The sequence below is a fragment of the Myxocyprinus asiaticus genome, chromosome 36 (genome assembly GCF_019703515.2).
Source record: "Myxocyprinus asiaticus isolate MX2 ecotype Aquarium Trade chromosome 36, UBuf_Myxa_2, whole genome shotgun sequence".
Classification (NCBI taxonomy): domain Eukaryota; kingdom Metazoa; phylum Chordata; class Actinopteri; order Cypriniformes; family Catostomidae; genus Myxocyprinus; species Myxocyprinus asiaticus.
Genome location: NC_059379.1, coordinates 39,771,489 through 39,784,004, shown reverse-complemented (window position 1 = coordinate 39,784,004; position 12,516 = coordinate 39,771,489). Strand labels below are relative to the sequence as shown.

Below are 12,516 nucleotides of genomic sequence, written 5' to 3'. Positions count from 1 at the left end.
ATTATGTTTTAAAGGCAATGTCCCACAAAATGTTATCACATTTATAATTTGCAAAATATGATTTATGCCTTATGTAATCCCATATAAGCGCTTTACAGATATAAATTAATAAATACATCATATTAACCTCAGCCGTCCTGCCATTTACACGTGTTTTTAAGTCAAGAGTTCTGTGGAGGAGATGATGTGTTTTCGGTCACCCATTTAGTCATCCTGTCATGCAACTTTTGGCCATGTGTAGTGTATTCACACACAGGATCAAAGATTTAATCACTGAGTTAAAGATGTGATTATTGGCTGAATGTAATAAACATATGAATCCCTGAGAAGAGACTTGCTACCAAATCAGTTGTGACGTGTAATATACATTAGGGAGATATTAGGCCTAATCTGTGAATTCACAATGTGTATATAACATGAAACCAGACAACCTAAAGACCAACACTGACTGATATACATAGAACAAAAACAAACAAAAATACCTGTATGGTCCAGAAATGAGACATGTAACAGGTGTTTTATGAGGATGATATGAAGTAGATTGTTTCAAATATTCATCTTCACCCTGCAGCTAAACAGCTCTCATAATAATAGCCTAATAGCCATAGTGATCTTGCTTCTTTTCATATCAAATGCCATTATAATGTCGAATTAATGTTTACGTTTTGAAACTAAATAAATTCAATCTATACTTACATTTTGTATACTGAGCAGCTCGTGATTTCCAGACACGTGTATAACTGGGGTTTAACAAAGTTTATTATGGCTCATTCTGCGCTTCATCTCTAAAGGCGAATTAATGAGAGAAAATGTGTTTGTTTTTTTACAGTGGGAATAAAACTAGTGCTCAGTCCCTTTACGCATGTTAAACAGTCTATGCTGCACTGAGAGAGATGATGATGATGAGACATATGCATGGAGAGACATGGATTTTCAGTCCTATAGAAAGATACTGTTGATTTCTTGTGTTGCAATGTGTGGATTACTGCTTTTCACCAACATGTAGAAACGAAAAATTTGGGGATTTCACGCACTGTGAACACGGAATGTGCGGGAATACTTAAAATGTTGTGCAAGATGTGCAATCCCGCTGCGAAATTCATTAAGTGGGTTTTATTCCCTTCTATTTTCTACACATGGGTAATAGCTGCTGCTAAGACACTTGGAAAAGAGCGAGAACAGTGCTAGGAGAGTGCACTCGGTGTCTGCACGCGACTGTGCCTTGGCGCGTCCAGTATATTATGCGCTTGCGCATCTTTGCAAGCTCTCATTGTTGTTTTCTTGCACTAATGTTATAAATGCAGCACTGGCCCGATCAGGCAAGTGACAGTTCTAGCAACTGGCCCGAATCTCTCGCTCACTGGCCCCAGGCAATCGGGCAGTCCTTATTGTCGAGCCCTGGATCAGCATGACATCTAGTCAGTTCTCCAGTAAAAAAAAAAATCTCATTGGTCACTTGATGAGAACATAGAGGAAGAGCTCGGCTTAGCAACTGAATGATTTTTTCTGTCATGTTTAATGTATTTTACATTTTGTCGGAGCCATTACCTCAACAGGGAGTCGCAATGGTCAAGGGATTAACAACCTCCCTCTGGTTAATGCGTGTTCAGGCTCCCTACTTCTGACCTGCGATTATGTAAATGAAGGTTATGCTCAAATAAATTTGGTAACAGTACCACCTACTGGTCAGAAGTTATACATATTGATAACTACTGGAAGTGCTATAGCCACACAAATCTTCTTAACCTTTCATTGTGCTTGCCACACAGTGTGCTTTGCCTTGTAATGTTCTGTCCAGCCCGACACAGCAACACTGACTCAACCATTGGTTTGAGTTTGAGGCAGGACTATCTGTTTTTCCTGTGCTAGATAGCTGTTTTATATGGAAATATATAAGACAGCGGTATAATTAGTCCATAGTGTTTCACAGAGCAGTATATACCGCATCAAATTTACATTTGCAAATATGTGGAACTAATGCTGGAGCAATTATTTTGTTGCAGTTTGGTTTTTAGTAACATTTATTCTGTAAACACAAAGCCTTTGAATTTTTCAGTAACACATTCATTCCCGCACACACAGTAATCTGGGCTACTGACAGCTTCATAGCACTTCAGGCTGCTTTACAGTGTCACTGTGCTCTTATGGATGATAACGAGAACACTAATGTGTGTGTGAGTATGTGTCGTGAGCTCTACAGCACTCTTTTATCCTGTTTTTATCATATTTGTGATGTTTCTTTGCGTGTCTCTAAATGCTTGGTATCAAAGCAACTCAGGAAGTAAAAATATGTCATTGTGTTTTATGTCTAATCAGATCTGACAGAGGCAGTTCCTGAGACTGAACGACTTGACAGCAGCCTGCAGAAAGCCAAAGCACAATTGTCTATCAAAACCAGGAGGCACCGCCCCTCTCGAACCCGCCTGAGAGACAGTTTGAGCTCCACAGATGGAGATGAAAGCATCGATAGAACGGTGTGTGTTTGTGCTGTATATTTAATGCGAGTGATTCACCCAAAAATGCTGTATACTGATATTTCTTCCGTTGAACATTAAAGGAAAAACTTAGAAGAATATTCACGTAGCTCCTTTCCATACAATGACAGTTCATAGTGACCATGTCTATCAAGCAATTTTCCTTTTGTATGCCAGAGAAGTAAAATAACAGAATACAGGGTTGAAACATCATAAGAGAAAGTAAATCATTTTTGTTTTGAGTTAACTATTCCTTTAATATCTTCTGATATTGGTCTAATGATAAATGGCAAAATCTTGCAAATATCTGATTGGAAACATTACACTTTGTCATAATTGACAAGTAACATTATTATTATTAAAAATAATAAAATATCCATGATGCATAATATGTTTTATGATTTATGATGTTTATTTAGCTGTCATTGTATCAAAAAGCAATAATTGTTTATGGACACTTAGATATAAAAAAAACAACGATAACACTGCAAAAAAGGTCATACTTGTTTACGTTTGGTAACTACATTAAGAATGAACAATACAATTTCCTTGTCAATCTCAGGGAAATGAGGAAGCGGGAACCAGTTCAGTGTCTTTTAATTTGTGGCGCTTTTCATTTATACACAACATAAAAAAAAACAAACTCAGTGAAGACCGCATCGCAGTAGGACTCAGGTCCTTTCTCTCCAGCATCTGCGGTTCTGGGCTGCTCTTATCTCTCTCCCACTCACACTGCAACATAAAACAGCTGTTAGAGATCATTCCCCATAGGAGGCAATCCTTACCGCTTCCCTCTCCCAGCCTCACTCTCCACTGAGTGTAGTTTGACCACACCCCTATCTCCACAAATACTTTTACAGCACTTATAAATCTTGGTTAATGTTAATTTCGACTGGGCTGTCAACCGATTAAAACTTTTAATCAAGTTAATTACATGACATTCTGATTAATAAATCACAATTAATCACATATGTCAATATTTGCTGAGAAAGTCCCCCAAATGAAGATAATTATCAATATATTATCATAAAATCATGAGACTTGTCTCTTTAGATTTCTTGGAGAATGCTGAGACAAATGAAACCCATTATTCCTAGGTTGGCCATACTGGATGTCAGCCATTTTGAATTTGGTCATAAAATGCTGTATTTTACAAATGCATAGGCATATCTTTACTAAACTCGGTATACCTTGTCGGCACAATGCCCTGAGGGTATCTACAAAGCTTGGTGCCAGCGCCACCTTGTGGTCAAAAGATATAATTCAATATTTTAAAATGCTTATAACATTTGACTAATTTGGACTATCGTCCTGTATTTTGAATGTACAGTAGTTGAAACCTACTTTTTCAAACTCCTCCTTGGCCGACACTCACAAAAAGTTATCAAAAGCTTTTCGATAGACAAGACAGTTCTTGAATAACACATCAACATAGTAGATGGCAAGACGGCAAAAAGGATCTGAGGCTGTATCTTTGTGGGATATCCCACACAGCCACACATCAAAGATTGGGGGGGGGGGGGGCTGGGTAGCTAGGTGGTAAAAGATGCTGGCTACCACCCCTGGAGTTCACTAGTTCGCTAGTTTGAATCCAGGGCGTGCTGAGTGACTCCAGCCAGGTCTCCTAAGCAACCAAATTGGCCCAGTTGCTAGGGAGGGTAGAGTCACATGGGGTAACCTCGTCGTGGTCGCCAAAATGTGGTTCGTTCTTGGTGGAGCGCGTGGTGAGTTGAGCGCAGATGCCGCGGTGGATGGCGTGAAGCCTCCACATGTGCTATGTCTCCGTGGCAACGCGCTCAACAAGCCACGTGATAAGATGCGCGGGTTGACTGTCTCAGACGCGGAGGCAACTGGGATTCGTCCTCTGCCACCCGGATTGAGACAAATCACTACGCGACCAAAAAAACAAAACAACAAAAAAAAAAAAACAAAGATGCCGCTAACGTTAATAAGGTGAATAAGGTCAAAATTTGGTATCAACGCAACAATGCCCTGAGGGTACCTGAGTGAGCAGTTTGGGCACAGCACCACCTAGTGCAGCAGGAATCTGGATAAAAAAATAAAAAAGAGAATTCATGATGCCAATACCAAATTTGATTTCACCTAATGATCATGTTCTGAGAATCTATATAAAGTTTCAGGACATCACCACCTAGTGGTCAAAAGCTATAAAAAATGTTTTATATAACACTCAAACTGTTTGATTTAATCCAATGATGATTTGGCTTACTCTGCTATTTAAGCGCTTGGCCCCTGTAGTTGCTGCTTGCAGTTATATGTTTTTTTAGTATAATAATTGCACTAAATAAATACGTTAAATTGACAGCCCTAATTTTAACAGATACTAATAGATTTTTTTTTTAATTAAAAGTATGTTTACATTAGTTAAGGCATTATTAACTCAAATAGACAATGAACAATTGTATTTTGATAAATTAATATTAACCAAGATTAATAAATGCGGGAAATTTTTTTTTTTTTTGGTTAATTCATGATACCGAATGCATTAACAAATGTTAACAAATACAACCTTATTTTAAAGTGTTACCAAAAAACAATATTGCTTGATGTCTGCTGTAGATTTCTTTCACCCTGGAGAAATCATCGCAGATTCATGTGAGACTCATGGGATGTGTGTTTGTGTATGTGTTTGCTCTAGAGTTTTGGAGGTTCACTGCAGACCTCCTGTTCTCCTCTCCACCCCTCCTTTCACTGCTCCTCTCCCTCCTCCGACCTCCTCCTCTCCTCACCTTCCTCACAGAGAGATCGAGCCTTCACCTTTGACCCCTGCACTGTGGCTGGAGATAGGGAGGTACACGATGAGAGGCGGAGCTACAGGCACCTTCTGAACACCTCTTCTCAGGAGGCTCTGCCCCTCACCCCATCTAAATCCCCCTGCAGACCCTGTAGCATCCATTCAGAGTCATCTTCCCCAGCACACCTGTGCCAGACACGTGAGGGGAGTCAACCGCTCCTACACTATGGAGAATACTCACTGAGTGAAGGTTTGAACAGCACAACAACATCTCAGCTCATCTCATAATCATATTACGCAAATACTATTCCATGTATAATTGATGTGATGATATATCATGAATGTTTGATATGGCATGTAAACTGTGTTCTGTGGAGAAAACCTAGGTCTGATATGATTCTAAATCTGATTTTCAGTGGAATTCTGATTTGGTAAATGCTCTGTTTCTGATTTTTTATGTGATTCTGATTTTAAATCTATGATCTGGATATGATTCCAATTCTGACTCTGATTCTAATTCTGATCCAGATTTGATTCCAATTCAGATTTTGGTTCCAATGCTAATTCTGGATTCTGATTCTGATTCTGACTCTAATTCTCAACCAGATTTGATTCTAATTCAGATTCTAATTCTGATTCTGATCTAGATTAAATTCCAATTCAAGATTCTAAATTCTGATTTCAATTCTAATTCTGATTCTGATCTGGATTTGATTCTAATTTAAATTCTCATTTTGATTATCTGTTTTCAGATGACAGTCACGACACGGGTCCCGATGAACCGGACAGTCCAACAGTGCTGCTGGATAAGAAAACCAGGAGACGATTTCTTGATCTGGGGTCTGTGTCTTAAGAATTCTGAGCTACATAATAAATTTAGCAAATAAATATGTTGGATTTGATATAATGTGCACAGAAGACTATTAATAAGCCACTCATAGGTTGGCGTCCTGAAGAGTGTAAACACTGTGTCTCTGTGGTGCTTTCAAAACATTGCTCTGTTTGTTTTAGCAGTCTGGCATGTCAACTTTTGGCCTAACCAATGGTGTAAGTTTAGAGTGGGTGTGCCTGTTTTCTGATCAATGGAAGACGAGGGCAGGGTGGGAGGAGTGTTTGAAAAATCGGTTTAGAAACAATCACTATTTTTACAGTTCTGTTTGGTGCCACTAATGCAGAAAATAAACATTTTACCTTTAACACAGAAATATGTGAAATCTGTGTTTCTTGTGCTCTCTTTTACATGAACACTTAACAGTCTACAGATGCTGCAATTACAGACTGAACATCTAGACTTTAAATGTGATCTGCTTGTTTTTCTTTGACACAGGGTCACTTTACGTCGCACATATGGGAAGGTCAGGAAAGACAGATCAAACAGACTATCAGCAGGAAATCGGTATGTGTGTGTGTATGCGCCAGTCATCTAAGCACCAGCATGTTTCCTTGTGTTTTCAAAGCTGTATTGATACAGATGTGTGCAGACTTTTGTGTGTTTGTATGGGCTTCAGGGATTCGGAGAGAACAGAGAGCAGGTCCTCACGTTCTTCTGGTCCACCGTTTGTGCCTTTCTCCTGGTTCAGTGAAAAACTCAGAGGCTCTGGCTCCCCCAAGAACACACAGTCTCCAACCAAACCTTTCACACAGGTAACCTAACCTCAACTAGACTTAATATTATACTGTTGTGCCATGGCATCATTCGCTGTGCTCCATCACTTATTGAAACTAAGCTACAAAAACAACTCTTTCTAAACTTCCACAACTCTTTGACATCAGAAACCCAAAACATCACCACATGCCTATCCACAATTATGTCACAGTGAGGTAATAAGGAGGAAGTAGGATAGATATTATTATTTCTAAACAGCTAATGAAGAAACTAGCAAAAGGTTGGAAAGTCTGTCGAAGCCTGCTGGCTGTGTGTAGCACCTGTTACTCTGCAGATCCTTCTAAATAACCTCAAAGTTAGAAACAATGGCTGAAGTTTATTTTGGACAAGATCCCTGATCAGTTCAGTCCAATCTGAAAAGTTTGAGTGGCACATATCAGCACAGATTGTTTTATGAATCTGTCACAATGTAATGCATCTTTTGAAAACTAGATTGAACCTGACAGCAGACCGGCAGCTCGTGTGTGTGCACTGTTTCTCATTTCACATGCAAAGAGTGTGTTTACACTGACGTCCTAAAAGCACAGCAGCACAAAAAAGAAACAAAAAAAGAAAACAGCCTATTGTAAGGGTGAGATAGTTGTAGAAAATGTAATTCACCAATACAAAATTGTGAATCAACAAAGTAATGTTTTTATGTGTTGTGGCAAAAAAACTAAACAAAACAAAAAACATCATAAATGGACCTCAGTGAAAAGTGAAATCCTAAAACATGTGTGATAGAACATTGGATTCTATGGTCTTATCAATTCACCGGTCTTGAACATTCAGTCTCTGTATTTTTTCTTTAGGGAAAAGTACTTTAAGGATTCCCTGGGTGACACAATTTGCAGCTTCGAGAGACAAACTATCTATCCATCCATCCATCCATCCATCTATATAAAAATGACATACAATTAGCAGAAAGAGTAAAAAAAAAACAAAAAAACTTTACTGTTAAATTTTAATGTTCATAGAGTTTTTTATGGCTTACTTTACCTTTTTTTTTTTCTAGCATGAGTTCTGTGGTACCAGCAATTTTCATCCATCAGACACACAGGTAGATGTCTAAATCTGCTGGGCATTACTGCATGGCGCACCTCCACCAGTGTCTTCAGTTTTCCAGCTATGGGGTCATCAGCCAGGAGCCACCTATCACTGATGTTTTGCCCCATTAATCCCGAAACATCTCCTGGTGGTGGGGCAGCGATCAGGAATGTCTCCCTGCTACCCCCCGCAGCTGGACACCAGATCCTTTCAATTGCCTCACGTTCTTGCTTTTCCATCAAGACATTCCTCCTTTCCTGTCTAGACATACCATGCAAACAGGGTTCAATACACCTGCCCCACATGAATAGACCTACCCTATGTCCAAAGCCTCTTCTCTGTAAAACCCCCCCAAAAAAAACAAACAATCAATCTCTGCCTACCACTATTTCCTCTAGAGACTTCTTCAACATTGATCCAATGATGCCAATGTCTTTCATCAGGTGCTGCACTGATGTTCCCATAAACCCTCGACACCCGACCTCCATGGGATAAGTGGCAGCCCTCCATCCATTTTCTCTGCAGTCGCTGGCCAGATCAGCATATTTTAGCTTCTTCCTCTCACAGGCAGCCTCCAGTCCCTGTTCCCATGGGACGCATTGTTTAATCATTATGACTTTCCTTACTGATGCCGGCAATAACACTATGTCCATCCTCAAGGAGGTAATGGCGATCTCAATAGGAAATTTTTGCTGCTTGCCAAGGTTGACCACCATTGACCAATCACTTCTATGTGCCAAGATTAAACTTGCCTCCTTCCGTTTCGTGCCTTGTGTGGTACCTTCCTTTTTAACAAACTCAATGTACTTCCTCTGAGAAGCATGATGGCCTTTATTTGCTTTTATTCTACACACCTCTAGGATCTCTGCCAGATTTCACAGAACATGATCACGCCGCCACCTGTGCCAAGGCGGTCTTGCACCCAGCCAGCATGTGCTGCAGATTTACTCTTGGGGCCACGCACAGTCATCCTCTTTACCATACCACAGAGACAAATTTTCAGGGCTTGGAAGAGTGTCATAGGTAGATCTTATTAGGAAACTTTGCCTGGCCTGGGGTATCTTCCAAAGGTCAGCCCATCCTAAAACTCTATTAGATGTACCCTAACATACTGTCCAGCACTCTTGCTGCTGCTGTCTGATTGCTTGAATCATATACCCTTCCTGTCACTTCCACCGCTTTCCTCTTTTTTTTTTTAGAGGCTGCTAACCACAGTTTCGGAGCCATCCCCCATCCAAGGCCTGCTCTTCCTGATTGGATTCTTCCAACAATCTCTTGTTGCTTCAGTCTCGAGACCGCCCTGTTTACAAACTCCTCTGTCTTCCAGGTGCGGCCTGTTCGGACCTGGGCTTTACAAACCCTCACAGACTGGTCTGTTGTTTCCCTTAGTTCTAAGAACAGCCTGGTCTTCTCCTGCTTGTAACCCAGGGTGATGGACTTTAGTGGCAGTTGTAAGGCATTTATTCCAAACAATGCTACATCTAAAAGACAATGCGGAAAACCCAGCCACTTCCTGAAGTAACTGTTGGCCTTGGTGTCCATTCTTGCTGCCACAGTGATCTCAAACATTTTTAGCGGCCACATCAGGCGATGATACAATGTAAATTGGTAAAACCAGACCTTGTATTTGCCTGGAAGATGACACTTTCCAAGATGACCTCCAAGCCCACTTTCAGCTGCTTCAGAATCAACCCTGCCTTGTGTTTATCTGACAGATCTGTGGTATATTCTCTCCCTATGCTTCTCTGCCAGCACTGGGATTCTTTCACCATCCACCTCAAAAGATGTCTGGTTGCTTCAAATTCCCTTATGAATAGAAAGGCTACATGACTTTTCTGGCTTGATCTTCATCTTGGCCCATGCCAGAAGCTCTTCCAGCCTTTTTAAGAGTCTGTTTGTGCATGCAGCAGTTTGGAGGATGCTTGTGACATCATCCATGTAGCTGCACAGTGCTGGCAATCTTACTCCAGATTGCACACAGGTTCCTCTGGCCGTCTGTCTGGCACCAATTAGGATGATCTTGAATGCAGCTGTGAATAGGATGGGAGAGATTAAACATCCCATTGCAATCTGTTTTTCCAGTTGTTGCCATCCAGTTATATACTCCTGTATTGCATGACATATTTTCATGTCCCCATAGTAACTACCTACCAAGCTTTTAATACAGACTTTTAAGTAAGACATCCTCTTTGCTACTACTGAAAAGAAAACCTTTCCATTGACATTCATTAGAGCAATTCTCCTAAACTGACTTATTTTGCTGGATTCCTGTTCTTTGGGTATCTTCGCCATTCCAGGGGTATACACTGCTTCTTCCAGGCAACTCTCAGTAATCTCAGTAACAGTTTAGGAACTGTTGGGCACCTCTTGTACAACCTATAAGGTATCCCGTTTGGGCCCGGGGCTGAGGTTGTCCTGGCGTTTTCTACCACTTGCCTGATCTCACTCAACTTGGGTGGAGCTTCAACACCAGTTCCAAAAAAGTTGGGACAGTATGAAAAAATGCTAATAAAAACAAAAAGTAGTGATTTGTAAATTATATTTACCCTTTGCTAAATTGAAAACACTACAACTACAAATTATATGATGTTTTACCTTGTGAATTTCTTTGTTTTTTTAATGTACAGTAATTTCAAATCAGATGATTGCAACACACTCCAGAAAAGTTGAGACAGGGGCAATGTAAGACTAATAACAATTTGACAAGTTAAAATAACAAGGCAAGGTGAAACAGGAGATGTTAAACAGGTGAGGCAATCATGTCATAGTATATAAGGAGCCTCCAAAAACAGCCTAGTTCTTCAGGAGCAAGGATTATTTGAGATTTGTCAATTTGCCAACAGATGCTTCACCAAATAACCGGCACTTTAAGAACAATGTTCCCCAAAGACAAATTGGAAGGATTTGGGGCATTTCACCCTCTACAGTGCACAATATAGTTAAAAGATTCAAGGAATATGGTCAAATCTCGGTGCGTAAAGGGCAAGACGAAAACCACTTCTGAATGCACGTGATTTCTGATCCATCAGACATCATTCATCTGTAATGGATATCATGTACATGAGCTTGGGATTACTTTAGTAAACTTTTGTTAGTCAACACCATTCGCCATTGCATCCACAGATGCAAGTTAAGACTTTACTATGCAAAGCAGAAGCCCTACATCAACACTGTCCAGAAGCACTGCCGAGGTTTCCGAACTCGGTCTCATCTTAGATGGAAAGTAGAGTAGTGAAACCGTGTTTTATGGTCCGATGAGTCCACATTTCAAATCGTTTTTGAAAAACACAGCCGTCGTGTTCTCGTGTTCCAACTAGGGATGTGCGCTATGACTAATTTGACGGTCATTTAAACGGCAGTTTTGTAACAGACTAGTCGACTAGTCTAAAGAGAAACAACCTTCAGAAACAGTAATAATAATTATGCGACCCATTTAAAATACTTATTCCAAATCAGATGCTAAATTCTACTGAAAAGGGGCATTTATCTGCGACGTGCTCGCCTTGAATTATGATCATTGTACAATAAATATAGAACATGACACGCATTCACTGAATCGAAGTTAGCAAATATTTGACATTTATTGAAAACGATAGATTCAATGGAACAACCCTAAAAGCCTGTTCTAAATGGAAATCGCCAAGTAAAAAAAAAAAAAAAAAAAAGTTACTTAACGTTAAAACAGTCAGGACATTGTTGAAAATTATTAACAGGTAGACTAAGCCAAATCTATGACAGGAAAAAAAAAATATAAATAAAAATAAAATAAAAAAAGTGCTGAAAAGTCACGCATATTTCACGCCATGCAATCGTACATTAGCCATTGATCTAATATGACAGCTGTTCGGTAAAGAACGTTAACCAATAAGAGTTATGAAAAAAAATAAAAAATAGCTATAGGACAGAAAAAATAAAATAAGCCTGAGATGTAGCCTGTAATAAACCTAATGTATTCTAAACATGACGTGCACACAGAATCAAAGACAGTTTAACCTGTTAAGCAGTTGGCACCTCGTTGAAAATAGCCTTCTTAATCAGCAGATTAAGTAAATAAAAATTTTTTTTTATATATATATATATATATATATATATATATATATATAATTGCATACCTTGTCTAAAACAGTTATTTTCTAGGCTATTTCCTCAAAAGCATGAATTTTTTTGAGTAAAATTAACCCGTCAACATGGTCTGGTGAAAGAAGGGACTTCACTCACCCGAGGTGTCTATCCTTTACTTGAAAAAGCCCACTCAGCGGAAAAATAACATCCAAGCATGCACTGTATAATGAACTGGCCATGGAGATGATGTTAGGATCCATGTGCTGGAAGTTTATTATTAACAAGCAAACAATCCAAATCGGCAGGCAAATAGAGGTAGTCGTAAAGCAAGCGGTATAATCCAATAAACCAAAAAGACAAAACAAAACAAAGGGGTATCCAAAAGGCAGTAAATCCAGGAAAACAGGCAATGGTCATAACATGAAAACAATCAGCAATGGCAATGGAAAAACGCTTGGTATGGCAGGGTAAACTGGCAATACTTCGCAAAATCAAAAATGGAACAGCATGGCATTTATATAGTTCAAACAGGA

The 12,516-nt window shown here is 39.6% G+C and overlaps 1 protein-coding gene across 4 annotated transcripts in view; it reads left to right on the top strand.

Annotated features, from left to right (window-relative positions):
• samd14 (sterile alpha motif domain containing 14) overlaps positions 1 to 12,516 on the top strand; it is a 43,966-nt gene that overhangs the window by 10,123 nt on the left and 21,327 nt on the right. For 2 of the 4 annotated variants that reach the window (XM_051674536.1, XM_051674535.1), the window contains 5 exons: positions 2,317 to 2,474; positions 5,134 to 5,479; positions 5,982 to 6,069; positions 6,557 to 6,625; positions 6,738 to 6,873. In XM_051674536.1, coding sequence (XP_051530496.1) covers positions 2,317 to 2,474; positions 5,134 to 5,479; positions 5,982 to 6,069; positions 6,557 to 6,625; positions 6,738 to 6,873 — 797 coding nt within the window. Of the gene's footprint in view, positions 1 to 2,316; positions 2,475 to 5,133; positions 5,480 to 5,981; positions 6,070 to 6,556; positions 6,626 to 6,737; positions 6,874 to 7,889; positions 11,410 to 12,516 lie in introns of those variants that run through there. The other 2 variants (XM_051674538.1, XM_051674537.1) reach the window with 2 other exon arrangements.